The sequence below is a fragment of the Lissotriton vulgaris genome, chromosome 7 (genome assembly GCF_964263255.1).
Source record: "Lissotriton vulgaris chromosome 7, aLisVul1.2, whole genome shotgun sequence".
NCBI lineage: Eukaryota > Metazoa > Chordata > Amphibia > Caudata > Salamandridae > Lissotriton > Lissotriton vulgaris.
Genome location: NC_141695.1, coordinates 1,043,550,161 through 1,043,577,594, shown reverse-complemented (window position 1 = coordinate 1,043,577,594; position 27,434 = coordinate 1,043,550,161). Strand labels below are relative to the sequence as shown.

At 46.9% G+C, this 27,434-nt stretch overlaps 1 protein-coding gene across 2 annotated transcripts in view; it reads right to left on the bottom strand.

The window, feature by feature from the left end:
• The window catches only part of MYOT (myotilin), an 801,437-nt gene that overhangs the window by 425,046 nt on the left and 348,957 nt on the right, over positions 1-27,434 (bottom strand). For both annotated transcript variants that reach the window (XM_086931487.1, XM_086931486.1), the window contains exon 8: positions 4,886-5,005. In XM_086931487.1, the coding sequence (XP_086787613.1) occupies positions 4,886-5,005 (120 nt within the window). The remainder of the gene's footprint in view (positions 1-4,885; positions 5,006-27,434) is intronic.

The window sequence follows — 27,434 nt, the reverse complement described above, 5'->3', positions numbered from 1 at the left end:
CCTTCGTTCCCAGCATGGCCAATCTGTATATGCATGAATTTGTAAAATGGGACAGGGACCAGTATTGAGACACTGGGGTTGGAGGCATGGGTCTAAAGAGACCGATCCCATGCAAATGTTGCCTTTTTCACTAAGAAGAAACATCCATGCCAATTCAGGTTTTCTGAGGCCAATCGGCTAAATCAATATACCCTTGCAATGTTCTTTTAAAAGATCTCAAACTTAATACGCACTATACTGGTTCTTTTACTACGAAGAAACAACTGTGCTGATTCCAGCTTTTACAGACTAATCGGCTAGTCGCTACACTTATGAGCATTAATTAAGGGATGCCAAATCCAATATGTATTACAGGCCCTGGGGTTTTCCAATCCTGCTAACATAACGTGGCTGATGTAGCTACCTCTCTAGACTTACTTAATGTTAAGGCACCCTGAGTTTCCGGCTCAATTATTCACTTTTAATCTATACTAATCTGAGCCATTTGCTGCTGTATCATGCACATCACTTTTATGTGTGTCTAGATATACACATTTAACAGAAAACTGCTGTGCATCCTTACCTTGCAGTTGGGCACTATGAGGCGTACCTAGAGCTTGGAGAGCAGTTCTTTCACACCCACAATAGGTAAGATAGACTGATTACATACATACATTGTGTATTTCTAGAAAGAATATTTTGTCAATGTGATGTCATGATTATACTTTCATTTTCAGGAAGACGAACCCCTAAGAATTACATGGGTCATCGCCAGCCTGTCCGCCCTGATACTGTGGTGGCCAGTATAAACACGTTTTCCTTTAATTTTTCCCTCCGATTTTTTTTCACATTTATGCACTTTTGAAGAGTGACTATTTAACACTAACGTCCTGACAAATGCCCCTGGATCCTTATAGGGGACCAACTTATGGCATAAACATGTTGACCCTCATGGGGGATATATTTGATTAATCCTCAGCCTCTCCTTTTTTAACTTTGTCCCTTAGGCTACCCAATAAAGATTTAGTGGACTGCCTTAGAGGATTTTAGTCACCACATATATCACGTTCTTGTACTCTGCCCCTCATTCACCTTCTTTTACCGCTCTTCTTCAAAAACAACTCAGCTCCTCCACTCAGGGAGTTGAAGCATGTCACCTTACGGGGAGTGAGGGTTCTCATTCTGAAAGGATTTGTCCTTTATCTTTTTATTTTTCTCTGATATCACGCAACCTTTATTTCCTCACTCCCAGCCATTAGTACTTTGTGTGTTTTTCACCCTGAAACCAGTCCGAGGATACTTGTTTCCGGCCCAGGGAAGCCCTGGTTTCGCATTTTGGACTAGACTGTTCCCAAAACGGATTTCCATATAGCTGGGTCTGAACTAGGGTGGCGAAGTGAGCTAAAGAACGATGATGGATTCAACCCAGATCTGTGACTGGGGTGAGTATTTGAAAAGTTTCAGCGCTCCGTCTATCATCTCCTTGTGTTTGCTGAGATTTGTCCTTTCACTCAGGTAGCAGGGCTGCAGGGTAGCAGTCCTTCTTGCAGAGCAGCACTGCACTCCTTCTGAGTCATCCACATGTCCAGAGGTATACTGAAAAGTGGGCCTGAGGGTTCTATTTTTATACCTGGTACCTTCTTTGAATTAGGAGAAGTTTTTAAAGAACTCCCTTTGAAGTGCTTAAAGTTTCCTGACTTCCCTGCCCTGGCTCCAAGCTGGTTGCATGAACGATGCAGGGGTATACTTCTGTTGTGTGAAGGTAGGGTGCCGCCTATTAAGTTGTTGGTGGGCTGTGCCCTGCTCCGTCCTCCCATTGTGCTAGTTGATGGCCCATCCAGACACACTTTATCCCTCTATTGTGTGGCTGTCTAGCAGAAAAAACCAAAGTTCAAATACACCCACTTATGTAACCTAAGACAGGCTGTAGTCACCAAAGATTTAGAACAGGATAATGCCAATGTTCTAGAAGTAGGATTTTCAAAAACTGTAACTTAAAATCCGACTTTAAAATTAAAGAGGATTTTAAAATACAATTTCTCAGACACCAAATGCAACATTTGTACCTGTTTCAAATCAAAAGTTAGCACTTATTAAATGTAATAAGGCACCCCTGTGTTATCCTTTGAGAGAGGTAGGCCTCACAAAAGTGAAAAATGAGTTTAGGGATTTTCATTACTAGGACATTTAAAACTTAAATGTACAGGTATAACCTTTCAATTACAATGCCTCTTGCCCTATGGGCTAATTAAAGCCTAACTTATGGATGACATATATGCAATTAAAGGAGGGTTTAAGGCTTGGCAAAGAGGGTTAGAATGCCAAGTTGAATCTGCAGTTTACAACTGCATTCAGGCTCCAGTAGCAGGCCTGGGACATGTATTAAGGGGCTACTTAGGTGGGTGGCACAATAAGTGCTGCAGGCCCACTATTAACATTTAAATTACAGACCCTGGGTATATGGCATATCACTCTACAAGGGACGTAAAAGTAAATTGAAAATGGCAATAATGTGTAAGCCAATTTTACCATATTTTAGGGAATGAGCACAGGCAGGTTAGCAGTGGTAAAGTGCACAGAGTCCTCAGGAGAAGAAAAATGAATTTTAGCAAAAGAGGGGGAGCAAAGGCAAAAAGTTTAGAGGAAGGCCACCATCATTTTTACAGGTCTACCAATGCTGAATGACATGCTCAGCAGATTGTATGATGTTTCCTCTCATATGCTCTAACCAACATGCATATGTCTGACACAGTAGATTATTAAACACTGTATGTGGGTCTTTCCTTCAGGGTACTTAGGAATGGCTATGACCGTAGTTAATTTATTTTCTTTAGACGTAATTCGCTGAAAGGCAAGTTCACTTTAACCTTTAAGTCCTGCACAATGCTACAGAAAGTGTGCCTTTCAAATCGGACCACTGAAAGGTAAGTTTTATGAAAAGGCCACAAAGCTGCGAAACGTTGGTGGATAACAGTGAAAGAAACAATCATGATTAAGTAAAAGTCTTGGATATTTCGCTGATCCACTGCTTTTACGAATTTTCAGAGCTTAAAGAAATCTACCTACTAGTTTAACTTCAGAGTGCCTACTTTCTTGTCTGGTTTAATAGGGTCAGTATTTACTTGAAAATGGACCCACTTGAGAAGGTGAAAAACCTTTACAACGAAACTTTTACAACGCAGTGCCTTTACAACGCGGTATTTACAACGAAAACCATTACAACGCATTGCGCTGGGGGGCTCTCTAGGATAGGGAATAAGTTTAATTTACTATCCAACACCTTCCCTAGTGTCCACGGGGACTGGAGTTGGAATAGTAAATTAAACTATTCACTATCCAGCACCCCAAAGCGCTATGCGTTGTAAAGGTTTGCGATGTAAAAACCACGTTGTAAAGGCATGCGTGGTAAAAGTATGCGTTGTAACGTCATACATCCACTTGAGAAAAGTCACAGTCCAGTCAGGTTTTCCACCTTCATATAGAAAATGGTCACTGGGATGTGCTCAGACTTTGCAAGTGGGAACAGGATGTTACTGGGCAGAAGAGGTCCAGGTACCCAAAAAGATGGTCATATATTCAAAAGAACTCTGGGGGAGTGGGGGTTACATGTTGAGATGATTTGGCTTCTTAAGTAATGGGTGTTAGTGTGGAGAATTATATCTGTGAAATGTTCCTTGATTTTTTTGTACTGATGAGGTTTCGAGAGATTGCTATTTTTTCCATGTCATTTCAATTTTCTGGACATGTTTTGCTAGAGCTCAGATCTTTACCAAACCAAATAAGATTCACCTTATAGATGGAGAAGTGAAGGGGTGCCTTGTAGGCCGAACCAGTGAAGTTTAATCTGAGTTCATGATGTTAGCAGTTGCTATTACAGAGGTAGAGTACTTATTTTGTTCCTAGTTTGGTGTGAAATTTGTTGTTTGACATTTATAGGTGGACATGCAATAGGCAACTGTTCTTCCTTTCAAAGTGTTGTGACTTTAAAATCCCATAAAGAGTTGATGGTCGTGTAGCACAGTGTCAGGGAAAAGATAAGATCATTAAATGAATCTAAAATTGGTAGGTCAAGTCCAGAAAGGTGATATATATTGTGGAAGTCTAAGGTTTTGTCTTGGATACATTTGATAGCCGTTAGCATGAATTTTAAGGAAGTGAGGGAGAGCAGGTCCATCATGGAATTAGGCTTTGGTGATTACAGTCCAGGATGACATTGGACAGTGTTTTTGGTACTGACAATGTGGTTCAGTTAGCAACTGTTAGGTAACAGAAGTTCATACGAGGGAGAAGAGGTGGGAGAAAACCAGGGTTTATTTATAAAGGTTATATTCGGTTCCTTACTCGCTGTGCCACAGGATCCAAACATTACCTCACTGACAAGGCCTAAAAATTTCTAAACCGGACTGCGGTTGGTTGTGCTACCCTCTGACAGGTGCCTCAGCTTGCAGTTCGAAATGGACTATTCTCTTGAGGCGCAAAGTCTGTACTAATTTGCATAAGCTGGCCCTCTGTCTAGAGTGACCAAGTGGGCAAAAAAAATGAGTAGGAATTCTACCCAAAGCGATTGCAAACACTTTTCCCACAACCTTTTGTGTGTTTGAATATATTAATTCAGGGCAACTGTAATTTTGCATTTACGTGCATGGCCGAAAGGACATTTATTGATACGCATTTTTGGTTTGGCTGATTGACTGATAGTAAATATCAGAAAAATATGTAGTCTAACTCCACTTTTTGCCCAATCACAGGACAAATCCAGGTGCCAGAGAACATCAGTACATGCACACAGACTCCAGCAACAGAACAAACAGAATTAAATTGGCACTGGTACAGATTGAATCACTCAGTGGGTAGTATCCTGTGCCCATGAAAAATCCCACCACTCATAATTGTCACTTCTTGTTACCTGGGAAAACAAACAGATGGGCACTGGAGGTCACAACAGCCTCATTATTTTTTGCGACACATTTAAATACTCCGGAGTCTTCTGGGTAGGCTTCTGTAATTACCAATGTGCACACCTCCTCTGAAATAGAACACAAAATATCACACATTGTCATTCCCGTTAATTAAAGTTTTATATTTCCTCTTTCAGACTGAAGAAATGTTGTTTTTTTATCTGAAGCATTTTTATTGACATTTTTATTGAGATTGATATAGAACAATAGCGGCGTACAGAAGGCAGGCTCTGATGCAACACAGCCAGCACACATTCGGACTGATGGTCCCCCAAACTTTGTTGTTCAACCCCTAATAGTGTTGCACAATACAGAAAAAACAACAAAACAGAAAAACAACACTCCCACCCGCAGCATAGCAACCCACGATGTTCAGTGTATGAGCTGCACCCCACCACCCACCAAACTTATCCACTGGGGGCCCAAGTGTCCTTCCAAGCTCTTGCTATGTTTCTTTTAGCAATGACAAGGCCCAGCCCGAGCAAGGCCCACTTGTATCTATTACCACCCGCCTCATCTATGATATGTAGCAGGGCACATTGCAGGGTCCGCGGCTGGGTCTGACCCAGCACTTCAACCAAACAATGAAAACCCACTCCCAGTAGGGAGCTAACACCACACAGCCCGAAACATTATGCAGAACATATCCTGCCTCTGTTCAGCAGCGTAGGCAACTTACGGACTCGATCAACCCCCTCCTCTACTACCTCTCCCTGATAAAGTACACCATATTGCAACTAAATCAGCCGCACTGGGACGCAATGGCCGCCTATATCTGCAAGGCCAGCGCCTCCCCCAGTCCTAATTGTGAAAGGGGTCACAACCCATTACCAGGCCTCACACAGCGGCCCAAAGGCGTCAACTGCATTGACCACCAGGGACCAATAAATGTTGGAAATCTTGTGTTCTGAGATATTCGTCAGAATTCTTTTGTCCTCCAGGGGACTGAATGCTGGGATCTTAACCAAGGTGCCGTTGAGATCCTAGCATTGAAAGCCCTGCAAACCAGTTGACTCTCGCAGGACGGTGCTCACTCACAGGGGAGTCTGTAACGTACGTCAAACCTTTCACTCCGTTAATGCTGCCACCTCCTTACAGATCTTAATACCCACATGTCTAGCAGGTGGGAGCTGCTGAGGTACGATACCCCATACAGGAAATGCCGGAGAGGGGTCTCGTCAATCAACCAACCCTCCATCACATAGGCTGGGTCTTCAAATTCCCCAAACCACCAGTTATTGAGAACCAAAAGCTGCGCAGCCCTGAAGAAAACTATGTTAACAGAAAAGACCCTGTAATATTTAGAAGTGTACGTAATGTATACGTTGTGAAATAATGTTCTACTTCCCAGTTGTGTTCTTTCTTGAACTTCTTTTTCATGAAAAAATGAGGTGTACACGTTGTGGTGCTCATGGGCCGCAGGCGCACAATGGCATTAGCGCTGCAGCAATAAGAACACTCAGGACACGCATTTGGTCTTGCGCGTGGTCCGGACTGCCTGCTCCAGCCACGCCTCCTTTATTTTATATTCGAGCGTGTGACGTCACACGCTCGCGTAGCCGCGCTGCCTGGGGCGCGGAAGACTAGACCGCATACATGCGGCCTCGAACATTACATTCCTTCTAACCTTTATTTGATCAACAAAAACTCAACACAAATTACTCAATAGTCTCAGGAAATGAAAAACAGGGCCAACCGGCCAATTACCAGTCTGGAGGGTAGGTTGTCCGGGTTTACCCCACCGCAAAGTCCGCTAGCTGGGAGGACGGTACAGGATTCCTCCGCAGACTGTGGCTTCTCCTCTGGCGGGGGCCCTCAGTGGGGTGACCGGCGGGGAACTTTGGGCCCCTCAGGGAGTGTCAGGAGATCGGGGGGTGTTGAGTCTGGGGGTCCCGGCTGTCGAGGGACTCGCCTCCGTGGTCTCACTCAGGACCTCTTGACTACTGCTCTCGGGTCCATCCGGCCCCTCCGGATGGCTGGAGGTCTCTTCTTCCCGCTCCAGTTCAGGGGGGCACACAGTGTCGGGGGGAGCCCTTTTGACAAAGGACACGTTGCGTGTGACTGTTTCCGGTCCTCGCTGGGCGGTCACCATGGTGCCGGTCCGTGGCGCACTACCGTCCACGGCCTGGGTTCAAATGGGAGTCGAAACTTGCTTCCCGGATATCGGTCCTTCATATACACTCGGTCTCTTTCCTGGACCTCTAACCCCTGAGAAGTGTGGCTCAGGGGTTAGAGGCGGCAGACCTGGAGCTTGAGTTCGGCCCGGGACCAGGGTTCAATTCCCCGCCTCGGCGGGTCTTGGGCTCAAAATTCCACGGACTCGTTAATTCTCGCTCCGGTGCCTTCTCAACTCACGGGTTCACACTCTGCGACTCTGGGCAATAGCTTGCTTAATCTCCACAACGGCCCCTCGCGGTGGGATGCCTGGCTTTCACCTTGTGGATACCCTGCCAGGGTTATCTCACAGGGGAATACCAGGACGGGTTCCCTAAGCAAGCGCTGAGATGCCCCAGGGTAAGTCGTGCGCTATATAAGTCTCATTCATTTCATTTCATTTCATCTCCGACCTTTTGGCCCTGCGCCGGTAACTGGCGTAGTCGTTGGAACGGGCTCGGTTGGAGATGGTTACCTGTCGGTCTGCTTGGTGTGGTATCCAGTTGGGGTGATTGGGGAGGGTGTCCCTGACCACTCGCCCTATGGCAGAGGGACCTGGCGCCGCTTCCGTGGTTCGATGGGGTGTCAGGCGGTATTCTCGTAAGAAGCTGTATACTTCTTTTTCCAGGGGGGCTTCCTCCACATGGGCTACCTTATGACCTTGTTCAGTGTGCGCATGAACCTCTCTACCTCCCCGTTGGCTTGAGGCCAGCGGGGGGTTACTTTCCGGTGATGGATCCCCCAGCTTTGTAGGTACTCGGCGAACTCTTGTCCTCAAAAAGGGGGTCCGTTGTCCGTTTTGACGGTCTCAAATATGCCATGTGTCGCTATTGTCTTTTCGAACTTTGCAATGACTTCCTTGGCTGTTTGGGTTTCGACAACTTCGATTTCTGGGTACTTGGTGAAGTCGTCGATGATGACAAGTACATATCTCCCGTCTGGTAGGTGCCCGAAATCCGCGCTGACACTCTCCCACGGTCTCTGCGGGCCTTCTTCGGTGATGACTGGGGCTGGACGCTCGGGTTGTCCGGCCGCTTGGCACCATGTGCACGTTTTGACCAACTGTTCCACCATGGTGTCCATCTCGGGGAACCATACCTTGGCTCAGAGTCTACTCTTGGTCTTTACCATGCCCTGGTGCCCTTGGTGAGCTAGTTCCACGGCTTGCTGGGCCAGACTTGTTGGCATCACTATCCTCGGTCCCCTCAGTAGGCATCCTTGGAGGTCAACAGATAGCTCCTCTATTACCCTCAGGAGTGCCTCGAGTGAGGTCCTTGCTTGCGGTGTTCATTTGCCCAGGGAAGCTTGGATCGGTCGCCAGTCATTGGACCTTAGGGCATTCGCCACCAGTTGTAGCACTTCGACATTCTGAGTAGCTTCGATGATCATGTGCAGGCTCATGGGTAGAGGTCTCGACCTTTCTAGCACAATCCTCATGTATTCCTCCGTCTCCTCGGCGTCATCCTTCTCCCCTTTTGTGGCAGGGCGGAGGTGTCTGGAGAGGTAGTCTGCTGGATTTGTCGCTCCTGGCTTGTATTCTACTTGACAATCTACGTGAACACTCTGCTGGCGGATCTTGAAGCTCTTCAACTCATCCAGCTTGTCTCCCTTCCTACCCACTCAGGGGGCCATATTTTGGACCCCTTTTTTACCACGCTTGAGGGGGTGAAGATGTCAGACCCGATGCAGATGGGATGGACGGATCATTTGCTAGTGGAAGCCTTTTGTCCGGTCCACGATAAGCCTTTCATATCGGTGGACAGACCTATTTTAAAAAGGCTTTGGCATAAGCTCAAACTTGAAGAGTTTTACAGTTTACTGGAACAGAAACCTTTGAGCGCCTTTGTTAATGTGGACCAAGGCTACCAACAGTTCTGCACTTGGATCACCGATGCTCTTGACTCTCTTATACCTCTGCGGTGGTCGAAAGGCCGGGCAAAAACACCTAGCCCTTGGTATAATGAGTCCCTTGCAGAGCTGAAAAAATCTTGCCGAAAAACAGAGAGGGAATGGAGAAGATCTTATGATCCTGCTCTGAAAATTCGGTATTTCGCTGATCTGAAGCTCTATCACAGGGCTATCTGCAGAGCACGGGCCACATTTTATGCTCAGGAATTTGCAACCAGTTCCAATCCATCTAAACTGATCTTTAAGGTCCTGAAGGACCTTATGAAAAAAAGAGCCACCTCGGAGGTGATTTGCACAGACTCCCACTGTGAAAATCTGGCCACTTTTTTCTTGGAGAAAGTGGAAAAAATTTACCAAGGATTTGATACATGCCGCCCGAATCCAGAGGTAACTGACCCCGACGCAGTGGGATATGAGACCCTGGCTATTCTACCAGACTTGTCCATTGAGACCTTTGACAGGCTTAGCCTTAGGGTTAAATCAGGTTCTCCTCTAGACCCGCTGAAACCAGCCTTTATCAGCACACTTTCCCCGCTGTGCCGAGCTCCCATATTGAACCTTATCAATATGTCATTGTCCAACGGAACGGTACCCACTGCCTGGAAACAGGCAGTGGTTACTCCTATCTTAAAAAAGGCCAACTCTGACCCTCGGCTGCCAGAAAATTACCGACCTATATCCCTATTGCCTTGGATAGCTAAGGTAACGGAAGCCCACGTCAACTCTGTTCTGTCTGAGCATCTGGCTCGCAACCAGATATTGGATCCCAGTTAGAATGGCTTCCGGCCAGGACACAGTACCGAGACGGCATTACTTTACATCACGGAACATCTTCGCCAGGTACTTGACTCTGGACGTACAGCAGCGCTTTTGTTATTAGACCTAAGCGCTGCTTTCGATACTGTGTCCCACCATATACTGATCCAACGCTTACAGGAAGCTGGAGTCACTGACATCGCTCTCCAGTGGTTTCGATCATTTTTATCGGACCGAACCTTTAAAGTGGCAATACCACCAGGCCAATCCACCACCCATTCCTTGGAGCTGGGAGTCCCACAGGGCTCCTCGTTGAGCCCCACAATGTTCAACCTCTATGTGAAACCGTTAGCTGCAGTCGTCAAACAGTGGGGTTTGACGATGACCTCATATGCTGACGACACACAGCTAGCGGTGACACTTAGTGGAGACCCTGAGGTGGAGGCCCCCAGATTCCGAGCGGGTCTTGTGGCAGTAGCAAGCTGGCTTCGCACCAACTGCCTTCAGTTGAATGCCACCAAAACTGAGGTGTTGGTATTAGGGAAGCACGCTGAGCTGTGGGGAAACCAGTGGTGGCCACCAGAGTTGGGCGTCACTCCGATTCCAGCCTCTGGAGTGAAAAATCTAGGCATTTGGCTGGACCCTGCGCTCACTTTTATGGATCATACCAAGAAGGTGGCCGCCACGTGTTATGGCATCCTGCGGGTCAAAAGGCCGGTCTTAAAGTATTTTGATCCCCCTACCAGACAGCTTGTGGTCCAGGCATCAATTTTATCTCGGCTGGACTACGGCAGCTCGCTGATGTTAGGGATGAATCAGGCGGAGGCCTCTAGGCTCCAAAGGGTGCAAAACGCCGCGGCACGGGCCATTGTGGGCCTCCCCAGACATTGCTCAGTGTCTGGTACTGTGCCTGGCCTTTAAAATTTTGAAATCTTCCTCGCCGCCGGCACTTGCCAATTTACTCACTCCTTATATTCCTCTGAGATCTCTGAGATCTGAGGCGCTCCACCTGGCAGTTTGCCCCCGTTTTAAATTTAGCAGAATGGGTGGCCGTTCCTTTCGGGTGCTCGCGGCAGGGTTATGGAACTCGCTTCCGGTGCGCATCCGAGCTCTTGATGACTTGCTCGCCTTTAGGCAGGTGATTAAAACCTTCTTGTTTCCCGTCTCCGAATAGTTGTCCCTTTCTTTTATTGTGTGTTATGTTATAGTGCCTGTCAAAGCGCCAGGACGCCCCTTTGCTGGGGCAGCTGTGCGCTATAAAAATATAAATAACATAACATAACATAACAATCGTACTCTTGTAATTGGAGGATCCACTTTTCGATCCTCGGAGGTGGTTTGGACACGGATCCTCGGAATAGGGGAATCAGGGGCTTATGGTCCGTCGACACTGTAAAAGGGTGCCCATACACGTAAACGTGGAAGTGTCTGCACGCCCAGTGGATCGCAATTGCCTCCCTCTCTATCTGTGAATATCTTTGTTCAGTGTCTGTCAGGGAGCAGCTGGCGTAAGCGATCGGGGCCCACTCGTCATTGCCCTGACGTTGAGTGAGTACAGCCCCTAGGCCATAAGGGCTGGCGTCAACTGCTATGTTGGTGGGCTTGGCTGGGTCGAAGTACGACAGTGTCCTGTCTGCTGATAGGGCTGCTTTGGTGTCTTGGAACGCCTTTTCTTGTTCTTCGCCCCACTGCCAGGGGGTAGCGGCCTTGGTCAGCTCTCGGAGAGGCCTGGTGAGGTTCGATTGGTCTGGTATAAACCTTCCGCAGAAGTTCACCATGCCCAAGAAGCTCCTCATCTCGGATATGTTGGAGGGGGCCGGTGCGTTTTGGACATCCTTTACCTTGTCTGGGTCTGGGGCTATCCCTTGATCTAAAAAGGTATAGCCAAAAAAACCGATTTTGTTTTGCAGGAATTGGCACTTCTCCCGGTGCAATGTCAGGCCGGCATCTTTGATCCTCTGCAGCACGCCTCGTAGTCTTCGATGATGTTCCTCAACAGAGTTAGCGTAGATCAACAGGTCGTCGCTGACGTTCAAAACCCCCGGGAGCCCGCTGAGGACCTCTCTGATGGTGTTCTGAAAGACTTCAGCGGCACTTGAGATGCCAAAATTGAGACGTCGATATCGTCTGAGTCCCACGTGGGTAGAGAATGTAGTTATGTAGCGGGAGTCTGGATGAAGGGGCAGTTGATGATAGCCTGAGCGGAGGTCCATCTTTGAGAACCATCGGGCTCCGTTTAGCTCTCCCAAAATGTCGATCATGGGGATCAGATGCCTCTGCCTTTTGACTGCTGCATTGGGTAGACGCATGTCCACGCATATGTGGACTTGTCCCGGCTGCTTCGGTTTGCGTACCACCACGATTGGAGATACCCACGGGGTGGGCCCGTTGACCTTTTCGATGATGCCTTGCCGCTCGAGGGACTCCAGTTCTTCTTCTACTTTCTTCCTTAGGTGGAATGCTATCCTTCTGTGCCTGAGAGCTACTGGTTGGATCGATTGATCGATGTGGAGGGACACCTCCTTCCCTTTTAGGCACCCGATGCCTTGGAAAGGGTCTTCGAACTCTTCCAATATGGTGTCTAGTTCTTCGGTCAGTACAGCCATGGCGAATGATATCAGTCTGAGCTCTTCTGCGGCCTGCCCGCTGATCAACATGCCCCTGCCCTCTTTGGTGACGTAAACCGTCATCAGGACTCTCAGGTCTTGGTGCTGGAGATCAGTCTGGAAGCATCCTATTAGCGGGATCAGCGTTTTCTGCCCGTATGCGAATATTTTGATCTTCGCTGCTCGCCGCGGTGGTTTGGTGCTGAGCTGGTGGTACACGTTGGCTGCCATTAATTCGATGGATGCTCCAGTGTCAATTGTGGCCCTCACTTCCTGTCCTGTTGATGTATCTTGATGCGGCACTTCGGGAGACGCTGTTTCTTCCACTGGGGTTGGTCAATGGCGAATACGTAATGGACGGGATAGCTACCGGTGTCGTCGTCCATGTCCTCACTGTCTTGATCCTCCACTATAGGGTGTGCCGTCTCTTTCTTTGGCTTGGTGGATCTGCACACAGCTGCGAAGTGGTTCATCCGACCACATGAACTGCATCTTTTTCCTCTTGCCGGGAAGTCTTGGGCGCGGTGGGGCTGGCCTCCGCAGTATCCGCATTCCCTGCTCTTTTCTTGCGGTTTGACGGTATTGACTTGTTCCGCCGTATTGACCTGCTCTGCTTTAATGGGGCGGTGTAGAGCGGCCTCCATATGCGAGGCTCTGGCCTGCGATAGTTCTTTGGAGCGCCCCAATTTGAGGATGTCCGCCAGAGGTTTGCCATCTTCCTGTAAGATTGTGACTCTCAGCTTGGAGGAGTAGCACCCTTGAATTATCTGTCCACGTATCTCCTCTTGTTCGTCGCGGAAACCACACGTGCTGGCTAGCTCTTTCAGCCTACCATGAAATGCGTCAAGTGATTCCTCTGCTCCTTGCCTTGCTTGGCGAACAATGAATCTCTCATAGTCTTTGCTGGCCATGGGTTCAAAGTGTGCATTGAGGGCATTGAGGAGCGTGAGGTAAGTCTTTGGGGTAGCCTCCACGATCGTCTTGTAGATTCTGTTGATATCCTTCCCACCCAGATGTAAAAGTAAGGCTCTGCGGCGTTCCCTGGCTGTGCCTGCCCCCTCGAAGTATATGTGCAGTCGATCCGTCCAGTCGTTCCACCAAGGTGCAAGGGATGCTGGTGCACCATCCACGACAAACGGCTCGATTGCCGGTATGGACGCCATGCGGGCACAACGCAGGGCTTGGCTCACCGCTTGCGGCCTTCCTTAGTGGAGTGGTTTGATGAGTGTGGCTTAAGCGGGGCAGCCACGTGCGCCGGGGCGTGGTCAGGGTTTCCCAGATTTCGTGTTGGTGACACAGTGTCGGCCCGCAGGGGCCTTGACCGTGTTGGCACTGACCTCTCCTCTTCGGTGAGAGGTCCCCGCTGTCTGGGTCCGGCCGTGGCGTCGGCCCGGCCGTGGATATCTCCTCTCAGGGCCTCCCACCGGTCGGAGCGTCGACTTCCTGGGCCTCGGGAAGAGCCGGCACACTCTGGTGCTCTGGGCGCGTCCACGGCACTCTTGTCGTGCCGGTGTTTTTTTTGTTTGTTTCAGGCACGTGGTGTGGGGTGGCGCATCTGCATTCCGCCGCCAGCTGGAGAGCTCTTGATGCGGGGTCTCCTCTTAATGACTAAGCCCTCCGGGCCCCGATAGCGGCGGGTACTGGGGGCACAGCATGGGTTCACGACCACTCGTCGCCAGTGTGGTGCTCATGGGCCGCAGGCGCACAATGGTATTAGCGCTGCGGCAATAAGAACACTCAGGACACACATTTGGTCTTGCACGTGGTCCGGACTGCCTGCTCCGGCCACGCCTCCTTTATTTTATATTCGAGCGTGTGACGCCACACGCACGCGAAGCCGCGCTGCCTGGGGCGCGGAAGCTTAGACCGCATACATGCTGCCTCGAACATTACATACGTCTGTCTGTGTTCCCTATAAAGTTAGCAGGGAAATGAAGCCAGCTGTTTTCAGTTTACCACAAAAGAAACACACCAGATCGTGCCCTCATCCCTGACATATACAAACTGAAGTTTGTAATTATTTACTGTTGCGGGGTCACCTCCGCACGGGATCCACCGAGAGAACAAGGGGCAGGGTGGCAGGACTCTCTCCAAATGAGTCCCTTTTTCTCTCCCCAGCCAGAAGAACGCCGCAATTCTGGAAACAACCTGCAGGAGGATGACATGGAGTATACTGAACATGGTTCATCCCTTTAAGAGAAAGCGAGAGCCCAGAGACGAGAGACATCAGGATGGCGTTGACGGGAGCTGGCCATTAGAGGGAGGCTCGCCTGAGGACGAAGAGTAATCTGGAAGCATTGGAGTGTGTTGGAGAGTCGAGGAGCCGAAGGAGCCGAGAAGTACGAGAGGGAGAGACCGAGCCTTGCTGTAAACATCCAATGCGAAGATGGTGCCGACGAAAGAGCCAGGAGGTCTCCGAGACGGTGCTGCGCCGAGCCACGCTCCAGGAGGAGCGTGGCTTCAACAGATATGGGAGCGCATTACCAGGTGAGTGAGGAGGAAGCCTGCTGCTTAACGTCCTTCCTGTCAACCCGCATCCCCCCCGGGCTCTCTGCACTATCACCCACCTAGATTGTGTGACACTGCACCGGTGATCCCTCACTCCTTTTCCCCTTCACTCATAACTATTCCCGGAACCTCACGGACGGCATATTTTTGTCTCTCGCTTTCTCCCTACCACCGAGTCCACCAAGAGGACCTGACCCACGGGAGAGAGGATGCGCTAGGAGGCACGGTTGCTGGCATTACAAGGAAACCGGCGATAAGAAGCATTTTCCCAATCCACTCTCTGCAGGCCGACGATCACAAACCCAGTTCTGGACAAGGAGGAGGAGAAGAAGCATTATCCCCACCAATACAAACTGGATTACTGCCCAAAAAAAGCCTATTGAAAAAGAAAACCTGCATTAAAAAGTCCTTCCATCTCCTCCGCTCATTGCCCTACCCTACATTTACTTAACGCATTTCACATTTTCTCCTCAACAAAATGTTAGAAAAATGTGCATTGTGCCTGAAGTGGGATTCCAACTTGCATACTAATTACCTAATCTACAGTGTTTTCCTGTAAACTATTTTTGTTAGCAAGAACCTGGTGGAATTTGTGCACAGAAAAATATCAACATGGTGTAAAACTCATGGTACTGTCGTGTTATCCAACATTCCAAGGTGTGGAATGTAGAGATGAAGTTCCATGCTTAGAGGTGATAAAATAGATGTAGCTGAGTAGTATCTTTGTAGGTTATTTCTTAAGTCCATAACATCAGTGGTAACAGCCCCACCAGGAGCAGCCTCCCTACTGCTCAGCCCATCTGCAACTGTCAACAATCATACCAGGCACCAAAGATCAGCTTGTTAATTTTTGAGCAGTTGTTGCCAAGGATGAAAAATAACCCTAAACAACAAGGGTGAAAAATGTTCAGGGTGACACCAACAGTTTGTATTTTGATGAGCTTGATGATGGGAGCAAGACTTGTTACTTAAAAGGCCAAAAGATGTAAAGTTGGTGAGTGCATGCCTGGGCTGGGACGGTTCGATGTGAATGTCACTGGTAGGGCTGCGAGGCATGCTGCTTCAGTTCCTCTCGTTTCTTGTGGGTCTTGCTTCTTTTACTTCCTCCTGGAAGTGTACTAGCGATGTCTGTGTGGTCAATTGCGAACCACTACCTCTCAGAACTGTTCTGTGTGCTGTCTGCGCTTGCAGTTTCTGTAGGTTCCTTCCAACATGAAGACTTTTTATTTTTTATTTATGATTTTAAGGACACAGCAGTGAAAGAAAAATAAACTGTTGCACACTTTATTGTAACACATAGAAAACATGGCAGTACAAAATATACTCAGAATGCTCACAAAGAACGTAGAGGCATCATACATAAGGAGGCATCACAACATCTTACAGACCATTAAAAACCAAAAGGCAAATCAATATTTTCACAGACCCGTTCAGTCCTCATCAACTGAATAGACTGTAGCAAAATCTGAGCCAAAGATTTGTCACAAGGGCTCCATATGGACCAGTTATAGTGTACCAACTATTTTGCAGTGAAAAAGATACCTCTATGGGGCGACGTCCTGACCACCAGCGGATGCTGGTATTGGTACATCATTGTCCAATGAGGTATCTCTCATCTGAAGCCAGTTCCTGAAAGGCTCCCAAATTTCTTTAGTGTGAGATGCTGTTTGCATGAGGCCCCAATAGTTCGTCAGCTGTTCTTGGCAATAGGCAACATCTTGAATCCATGTCTTAACACTTGGACAACTAGGGGCACCCAAGTGTATAACTAAACGTCACCTTGCAAGAACCAGCAGCATTACGTGTGTGAAGGATGGGACTGCGCCACATAGCCCAGCAGCATTTCTAGTGGGGAACACTCAAGGGGCTGGCCTCTGATGGCTTGACTGGTATCACACACCCCCTCTCAGTATCGTGAGACCACAGGACACCCCATGCTATATGAAGGAAGGCGGCTCCCTCATGCTTACATTTCCAACAATTAGAATCAGCTCTCAATTTTAATTTAAATAGCTGAAGGGGGGTAGGATAATAACGGTGCAGGAATTTAAAGTGTATGAGCCTCAATTTATAATTAGGGGATAAGTGACTCATTTGTAAACAACAAAACGCCCATTGTTCGTCCGTGGGCTGTTCGAAAAGCTCCAATCTCCATTGTTCCAACACCCTCCGGTCTGCCCATGGAGTGTGTGCTTGCGTATGGACATAGAGCCTGGTGAGCAATTTTCTGGGGGATGGTGTGACTAAAAGGTAGTCTAGAAGATGCAGCGGGTCTGGAGGAGCCAGAAAGGTGGGATGCAATGCTTTACAAGTGGCCTTGAGTTGGTGATATAATAACCACTCGAGAACTGGAGTTCGTTCCCCGGCTGGACTAGCAAGCTGCTCCAAGAATGTGCCCTATGGGTAAAGGTCCCCTAACGTGGAGTGGTGTGGCTCACTGGTTAGAGGCGGCAGACCCGGAAGCAGAGAACGGCCAGGGGCCAGGGACCAGGGTTCAATTCCCGACGCGGCAAGGTCGTGGACCAGGGTCAGCGGACTCGATAATTCTCACCTCGGTGCCTACTCTAACCAGGGATCACACTCGGCAACTCTGAGCATTAGCTTGCCTCATCTCTACAACGGCCCCCACATTCGCCGGGGATGCCTGGTTTCACCTTGGAGATACCAAGTAGGGACCATCTCACAGGGATAGCCAGGACGGGTTCCCCAGCGGTCTACAGCGCCACGACGCCTCAGGGCAGCAGTGCGCTTTACAAGACACATACATTTACATTTACGTGTTATTGCCGATGTTATGTGCCCAATCAATGGCGCCCTTGTCGTGCAAAAAATGAAAAATTTGGGTGAAATGCAATTTGTGTAGAGGGTGCATAAAGAAGAGGGGTATGTCGCTTACGTATCCCTTCCCACGCCCAAAGCACCGTTTCAACAGTGTTGAGTTTATTAGGAGTTCTGCAGTAAGGCTGATATATAGCCATATGTAAAGGAGTGGGATCCGCTATATCCTTCCCAGTGGCCACGTGGGGTTGAAAGGGGACTGGGTATATCCAATAGTGTAAAAATTGAGCATGGGCACTTAAAGCATATCATTCAAATTCTGGTGCGCCCACTCCGTCTTTGGACAGCGGACACGTCAGCAGAACCCAGCTAATTCTGGGTAGATCTCCAGCCCAAATCATAGAGAGTGCAGCAGATCTCAGGGATTTAAAGAAGACTTGGGTGAGTAGTATGGGTATATTCACGAATAGGTACAACAGCTTAGGGAGGACGATCGTTTTCAATATGGCGATCCTACCGGCCAATGATAAGGGCAATGCATTCCACAATTTGATTTCATCTTCAAACCCATTTTGCAACCTTCCAAAGTTTAGGAGCCAGATTGGCTGTATGTCTCTACTTAGCCAAATGCCCAAATATTTAACAGCGTCATCGCCCACAGCAACAGAAATCCACTGAGGTATCTAAAGGGGCATAAGTGAGGGGCAGGATGGAAGACTTGGTTCAGTTTATATAAAACCCGACAGGGCACCAAAACGAAGCACCTCCTGCAGAACCGGATTCAGATTATCATCTGGTCGTCTAATACACAATGTGATATCATCTGCATATATGGAGATGATAAGATTTCGGTCAGTAAAAACCAGGCTCCGGGCAGAATGATGCTGGCGAACTCTAGCAGCCAGTGGTTCCATAACTACAGCAAACAGGAGAGGTGACAGGGGGCAGCCCTGCCTGGTTCCAAGTGAAACGGCGAAGGCGTCTGATATCAAGCCGTTGGCTTGAAGACGGGCAGTCAGATTAGTGTAAAGTAATTTAATCAATTTGATAAAATTGGGACTAAACCCTAATCTGGGAAGTATAGCAAACAGGAAGGGCCATTCCAAAGAGTCAAACGCTTTAGTGGTGTCAAGGAAAACTGCTACTGCTGGATGTTTACTGTCAATTTGGTGAATTATAGGAAAATAAGTGCGCAAATTGGGAGCTGTCGACCTGCCCGGTATAAATCCGGATTGGTCTGGTCGGGCAATGAGGGGCATCAGCGTCTGTAATCTATTTGCAATTAATTTGGCCAAAATGTTGGCATTTACATTTATTAAAGAAAGGGGTCTGTAGGAATTGAAAAACATTGCTGGCTTATCGGGCTTGAGCAGGGTAATAATTACTGCATCTCTCATGGATGGCGGAAGTTCCCCAGCTTCCAGGGATTCTTGATAAAAATCACACAACAAGACAGGGCGCAAAAACGTCTGTGTACGTCTTGTAAAACAGTGTCGTCCGTCAAGTCCGGGGGCTTTCCCGGTAGGGAGGCTCTTGATCACCTGCGTGATATCGTCTGTAGTGAGTGGAATGTCCAGGTATTCTCTATGAGCTGGGCTAAGCCAAAGGAGCTTCAGGGAATCTAAAAGGTTTCCCTGAACAGGGACGGGGGGACTGTTGTGTGGTAGTGTAGAGAGAGGCACAAAATCCAGTTAAATGTTTGTGTGTGGCCACCTGACCTCTAGAAGGGGGAGAATCACCGCCTACCAGTTCCCCAATAAAAGCGGGCACTGTGTTTTGTTTAAGTAGATTGTCAAGCTGTTTCCTGGGTCTATCACCCTCGCCAGAGCCACGCGCCTTTGTATTTTTACACAGGAATCTGGTCTCCCTCTCCACCTCCTCCTCAAACTCGGACATAGTACTACGTATGGAAGACTGAATTTTAGGGTCTTTGGTAATGAAATATTGTGTGTCCAGGTCTCCAATAGCCTGTTCTAGTTTAGTGAGTGTTGTGCATATGGAATCAAGGACACCAGACTGTTTAAAGCTACATGCTCCACGGACTATGACTTTAAAAGCCTCCCAGAGTGTAGAAGGGGAGTCACAGAGCTCTCATTAATAGTGAAGTAGTTCTGGATTTCTAGATTTATTTCCCCTTTAAACACGGTATTTAGGAGAGCATGAGGGGGGGGGGGGGTCACCAACTGAATGCATGCTGTAAAGTACTGGGAATCTTCCACTTTAACAACACAGGGCCATGGTCAGAGAGTGTGCGTGGTAGATGCATTACATCTGAGGCCCAGGTCATAATGTTCACTGAAACCAACCAATAGTCCAATCTGGACCAGGCTTGGTGATAGGAGGTGATACATTTACCTTCCCTGGTGGCCGTGTTGAATTTACGCAAAATGTCTAAGAGCCCATGTTCAAGAAGTATATCATTCAATTGTTGGGTTTTCTTATAATGTGGATTACGAGGGGTGCCCTCCCTATCTAAAATGTTGCCCAAGACTGCATTAAAATCTCCACCCCAGATTACTGTGTCACCTCCAATTGTCACTATTTTGGCCCAAACGTTAAGAAAAAATTGTGGGTCGTCCATGTTGGGGCCATAGACAGCCACCAAAGTAACGTGTGTCGACATGAGACAACCAGCGCCTATGACATAGCGCCCTTCAGGATCTATCAGGGTTTGTGTTGTGGTCCAGCCTAGCCCTCTCCTGATCAATATGGAGACGCCTCTGGCATAATTGGAGAAGGTTGCTGAGAGTACCTCACCCCAGCATCAGTGTGTCAGTTTGGGATTAGTATTGCATTTCAAGTGGGTCTCCTGCAAAAAAAAGATGTGTATGTGGTATCTACGCAAGTATGTATGGACTAGCTGCGCCTTCTTAAAATCATTGAGTCCCCTTACGTTCCATGTAAGACACCTGCTTTCTGTCATAGTAAAGCGAAAAGGAGGATGCCATGTACAGGAGCTCTAAAAGAGGGACTCAATATGAAATCCTGATAGGAAAAATCACATAAACGTTGTAACTGCCATATCACCTTGCTGCAATCAAGAAATGCCTCATCAGTACATAAACAAAAAAAACTTGTATTCCGTACGACAACAATGCAACCGAAAAATGGCTGTCTCTGAGTGCGTCAACCCAAGACTGCAGCCGCGCAGCCGAGGCAGGTTAAGCTGATGGCATTGAAGTTTTCAGCTGTCAGGAGCAAGGTTTTACGGTGGTATTTTCAGGATAGTGTAGCCTGGCCTTCAGAGCCCCTTCAGCAGGCGGCCATCCTGCAGAGCCTCGTAGCCTTGCCCCCCCACAACATGAAGACTTGCTTGACACATCTTTAACTTCCTTAAGATCACTTGTAGAGCGTACGTTAGCCTCCAGATTGTCGCCAAAATGTAGTAATGATGTTCCATGAGTAGAGGTTATGAAGTACACGTAGCCAAGTAGTATCTTTGTAAGTAATTTATTAAGACCCTAACATCAGTGGTAGCAGCCACACCAGGAGCAACCTCCCTACTGCTCAGACCATCTTCAACTGTCAACACTTAGACCCGGGACACAAGCATTCCACTCATGTCACTCACACCAACATTCCACACAGAACACTTACACTGGCTAAGCAGCCAGGAGCCAGGTAACATTATAAACACAACAGGGAGATACTACAAATTTGTGCACAGAAAAATATCAATATGGAGCATAACTCATGGTACTGTTGTGTTATCCAACAATCCAAGGTGTGAAAATAGGATTGATGCAGTAAAACGGCATCAAAATCTATGTTGGCTCATCCTGTCTTGAATTTTAGCAGCTCGAGCCAGTACTTTGCACTTGCAAGATTGGCTTACATCAATGAGACGACTTTGTATGTGTGTAAGCCATGTTCGAGGTTCATAAAACCTTTTTTACACTCAAAAAAGAGTTATGCATACATATATTTTTATTTGAGTAAATCTTCTACTAGGGTAGGAGAATCGACTTTCGTGAAAGGCATGCCCAGGACATTTTGGGATCATCCACAAGTTTACTCATTTGGTCGTATTCACAAACTATTTCACTCCTTTTCCGACCCTGTATTTGTTTTCTACTGGCTAAAATACGTTTCCAGGATGTACATGAGAAGAAGCTATCCCCAAAATTAGGCACAGCGTAGGGGAAGGGGATTCTCCAGAAAGAAAACAGCGTTTCCTGTGGAAACAGCAGTTATAAAGAACAATTGCTCATATTCGAGACATTTACCTAAATTTGTGTATAAGCTATGTGCAGTTTTCAGATGCAGAAATGGCAGTGCTGTGAATGGAAATTCCCACCATTTGTAAAGCAGTATCAAGGCAAGCTGGCCAACCTCACAGAGTCACCTGCATGTTCCTAGAACACTGTAAATTGCAGAAGAAAGACAAATTTACTCCAAATGTAGGGAGCAACCTACAAAAGCAACATCCTGATTTTTCTTCGTATTAATGTCCCAAGCTCCGATAACAGAACTACAGCACTAACGTACCCTACTGAACATGCCTACACTGGGCCAAACCCTACAAAAACTTTATAATCCAGGACCTTTCTATAAAGAAGCCCGTAGGCAAAACAGCGTTTGTCTCAGTTACAACCAAATGCAGTAGAAGGGTAGGTCTAAATATTCGCAGTACCCTCTTGTAGGTTACAACTACATATGTAAAGTGCTCTTCAGTCTATAAAAATATTTCTGAATCTTTTTCAATTGGTATTGTAATTGAATAAAAATACAATTGTGTTAATCACAAGAATCATGAATGGTAACAGATGGAAGTTTAAGAAATATGGGTCAGATGTAAGAAAAATGTTTGTGGTCGCTAACCATTCCATTTGCAAAATTTGCGGCTTTGGGACACTAAAAAGTTTTGCATTATGTGCAAAACCATCTTAGAAATTTGTAAAGATCAGGGGTCGAAGTGCATAAAGAAAACTATGCTAACTGTGATCATCAGTACAATGAGGGTGTGTCAAGTGAGTGTGGGGTGGGGTCAAAGACGTGGCTAAATAGACAAAATGTTCTGTAAATATGCTGTTAGCCTTTGACCTGCAGGTAACTGTGTATAAAATATTATGTATCAATCATATAGGGGAGGAGGAAGTTCTCATCCATTCAGTTTCCTGTTATTTAATCTCAATTAATCATAGGGGAAGGATCACTTGTCCTGTACAACCAGGGTATACAGGAGCTACTTGGGGTTTCTCACAATAAAAAACCCTCATGCACGTGATGGGAAAGTCGTGGAAGCGGTATATGTTGGTTCTCCGCTCTGCATTCACGTGTGTACATAATCATCCGGTCAGTTTGGTTATGCAGCCTCCACCAGGAGGTCTCTACCCATGGTTAAAACAGTAGTGATCGAGTGATGTGGACAGTACTCAGATTAATTAAAATACCCGGACAGCCATATATTTCACTTTATTCGGTCTGGATTCGGGTAGCCCGTCAAATGGTATTAAAAGATTTGTGTGCGTTCAGCGAACGTGTAATGGATTCTAACGCACTCAAAGGTAAGTGATTAAAAAGTGGTTGACATGTTTCAGCCCAATTTGCCTGGTTAGGTCTTATGGGCTTTCTTCAGGACCAATAGTGCAAGGTGAGAAATGTGAATGTTTATAACAAATATTGCCTCATTATAAACAGTGTAAGAAAAGGAAACATTCAACCTGTTTCTTTTTCAGTATGGAAGGTCACAATGTACCTGCAAGAAATAAAACAATACGGGGTAGGGGCGGAGGAAAAGGAAGTACATTACTACATTCATTACAAAATCGGAAGTCGATTATGTAGCAACTAAAAAATGGCAATACTTTACAGACCTCACAGTCCATGGCAGTGTCAACTCTCTCATCATCCATCTGTTGTGACATGCTGACGATCTCTAGGTTTCTGCGTGATTAGCCAATTTCATGACTATATGTGAAGCATGCAGTGGGTAAATGACAAAATCGCCCAATGTGAGGGGCATGCGTATATCTCTTGTGGAAATTTGCTGAGTGACACCAGCTCTTTAGGGGGTTAAAGTAAGCGTTGCGCAGAGGTGGCATAGTTGCCGTTATTGGAGGTGTGCGCGTTTAATTAGGATAGGTAAACCACTGTGCAACGCAAGGCTGTTGGGAACTAGTAGGCATAGTGCCATGAGGCAATTTTATTCAGAATAGCATGTGTATGGTGACCGAGAAACCTGCGCCTAATTTAGCGCGCTGGTGAAACGTACCTTAAGTGTGAAACTGTCACACTTCCTTGGATGTTAACGGGAGTTGAGGGGGCTTTACCAAAAGAAAATCGGAGGAGACATTGTTCATTATTCAATGGAGTACTTGCGGTTTGGGTTATGCGAAGTAAGCCGGAGGTCCATTCCTGATACCTATTGCTCCATGCCTCGTGTGCTGCTTGTGCCGACACTTCTCCCGTAACCCGCAAATGACTGGCGGTTACTGCCGGGTCTATTTTGAGCTGTCAGAGGAGAAAACTGAAAACAGACGAGGTCACTCAAAAGAGTCTGTTCTCAATACGCGGAATTTCTCATAATTAAATATAAAGTAGCGAATGTTGGTTGTTGCGTTTTAATCACAGGGGTGTACAGACTAATGGGGAGATATGATTATTGAGTCAGCTCTTTTGGCGCGTGGGGGTCTCGATTAAATTAAGATCGAGTTAGTTGCTGAAATAGGAGGGTTTTCACATAATAGGAATTGTCAGAGAGAGTGCTGGTACAGACCAGATATGTGCATTCTGTGTAGCCAGGGTGAATTGTTTCATGATTCATGAATACAGTAGTAGTCATTTCGCCAGGCTTAGCCAAGGTATATTATCATTTAGGCCCTCAGAATCTGTCTTAAGTCTATGGACTCACCGTTGTTCTTTTTCGAAAAGGATCTGCTCTGCATTCCTGTCTCTTGTTTCTAGGATTTCTAGGATAACCCAATGGAGCTCATCTACCGTGTGACCCACTTCCAGAAAATGGTTGGCCATCTTGGTGGTACTTTTTTTTGCATTTGACATTGCTGCGGTGTTCGCAGATCCTCTATTTGGCCTTCCTGCATATCATTCCGATGTATCTCATGTTACACGGACACGTTATCATGTATATCACGTGACTGGTATTACAGTCAGTGTGGTTCCTTAAGGTCCATTTCAGGTTTGGGAGAAGTTGTAATTCTTTTGTCGGTTGAGTGAGGTTGCACACCGAGCAGGAGCCACAAGGGAAGTGTCCTGTAACTGGTGGGTTGCCCCATAAGCCTGTTCTTTCCTTAGGTTTGTGAGGGGGTGGTCTTGTATGGACGAGTATGTCCTTCAGATTCCGGCTTCTTTTGTTGGCGAACCTGGGTTTTGGCCATGTCAAGGTACCCGATGTGAGTATCCTCCAGTTCTTATTGATTATCTTTTTGACGTTATCAGTCACAGGGCTGTAGGTCATCACGCATGTCATTAATTCTTCCTGTGCTGCTTTGGCAGTTGACCCAAGGAGACTTTCTCTGTTCTGATTGCGGGCTCGCTTTTTACATTTATTTATCACCTTCGTTGGGTAATTTCGGTCCTCAAGTTTCTGGCAGAGGTCCTCTGCTTGCGTCTTGTATTCCTTAGTATTGCTGTAATTCCTCCGCAATCTGAGGATTTGGCTGTAGGGGAGATTTTCCCTCAGAGAGCGAGGATGAAAGCTATTAAATGATAGCAAGCTGTATTTTGCTGTTGCTTTGAAAAAGGTGTGTGTTTGTAAAGTTCCGGCTTCCGCATAGATGGTTAAGTCCAGGAAATCCAGACTCTGTTTGTCAGCATTATAAGTGAATTTCAGACTCTCATCTGTAGTGTTTATCCAAGAGTGGAAGTTCTGTAGACCTTCCATATCTCCGTTCCAGATTAGTAAAATGTCGTCAATATATCTTTTCCAGAATAGTATTTGACTTTGGAATGGGTTGATCTCATTCTGGATGTGTGTCTCCTCAAAGGTGCTGACATAAAGCCCTGCTACACTTGGGGCAAATGTACTGACCATTGAGGTACCATGGCATTGTAAATAGAGGGTCTCTTTATACTGGAAGTAATTCACCATGAGTGCGAGTCTACAGCATTACGGTAGGAATTGTCTTGGGGTTCTATGTGGCCAATCCATGTTGAAAATAAAGGTCTCCATTGTGTCCAAAGTTTTCTGCTGAGGCAGGCTCGTGTAGAGACTTTCCACATCAAGTCCTACTAGTAGCATTGTGTCTTGTGAGTATTCCACTCCTTGTAATTGGTTAAGAAGGTCACGTCACCAGCAATGATGGTTGAGGAAGGAGAGATCCACAATTGGATCTCAAAAAATGAAGCTCATTTCCTAGAGACAAAAGCCCCTAAAATTCCCTACTTCTACTCTCTACCCAAGACCCACAAGGTAAGAATACCCCCTCTGGGACGACCAATAGTCTCAGGGATAGGTTCAGTATTGGAACTACTGTCCCAATTCGCTGACCAATTTTTGAAACCGTTGGTTCAGAATACCCCCACGTATCTCAAAGATACCCGTGACCTTCTTAACCAATTACAAGGAGTGTAAAAGGGAGTAAAAGAACAAATTCCAGATTCCATCAACAAATTAAATTTTTACTGAGTCCCAAGCAGCATTCAGATTTGCCAATTAAACAACATCAATTATTTACATTTCTTTCAGGTAGCAGATACCATAAAGAGAAGGAGTGTTTCTGTTTTAGCCCCCTCTCCTTTCTCTCACATCATGGTTAAGGAGAGCATTCTTTTCCCCTTTCAACCAGAAGCAACTCAACTGTTCACAAACAGTGTTTTTAAATAAAAGGCATGGGAACTGTTTTGCTCAAATTGATAAAGCCTGGGAATATTGTTCCCCGTCCAGATTTCACTTCGACCTTTGGTAAATATGTACAGACTCCTAAAATGGGTATGAAATGGATTACAAATCGCAGTTTAGAAGGGGCTTGTTGTGGTCTCATATCATTGAAAAGTTTCCCCTAGTTGGGGTGGTAACTTATTTGCAAAATAGAAAGGGTACCCTTTGGGTCCCTTATCCTTTGTGAATTGTGTAAGAGGATTCTGGGGGTGTATTAAGTGATCAAGGCGACCACTGCCACGTCTGAACGATACTTTTAAAAAAGAGACTTTTTTTAAACGCATTCCTGTTGTCTTTTAGGAAATTGGACAGCTTTGAAGAAAAGTTTCTTTATATACATGCTAAGGCATAATGGTATGCGGACACGTGCAGGACACCCTCCCTGTGATTATATGCAATCAGAGTGAGTTGTGATTTGTAACCTACTTAATGAACAGTAATTCAGTAGGTTGGAATGCAGTTCACTCCATTCAGAATTTTATGAGCTGTCCTTTTAGTTCATATGCTGGACCACAAAACTCAATACTAGTTGGAAAATACTGGTTGCAAATTGTATCCATTGTTTGCATCCAGTAAAATGAAACCGCAGGTTTGCCGCAAGTATGCAGACAGCTACGGAGACGTTGCGGCCACGACCCTTCCAATGTCCCCCATCCCCCACCCCCAATGTGCCCTTTATTCCCTTTCATCTCTTGCCGTCTCTGGCCACCGCAACCCCCAGCAGAAGTCCTGCAGCCGGTGCCGGTGCCGCCCGGCCCGAGCAGGGCTTGAGCAGAGCTGAGAACCTCGGCTCGCGAGCACTGTGCACAGCACAGAGTATAGAGCACAGAGCACATTAGCACATTTGTAAGGTGGAAGGTGGGGCCTGGTGGGGAGCGAGCGGTCACTGAGTGTGAGCCCAGGTGAGGCAGTGGAAGCGCCCCAGCTAGGTTGGGTGTGGCTTGCTGC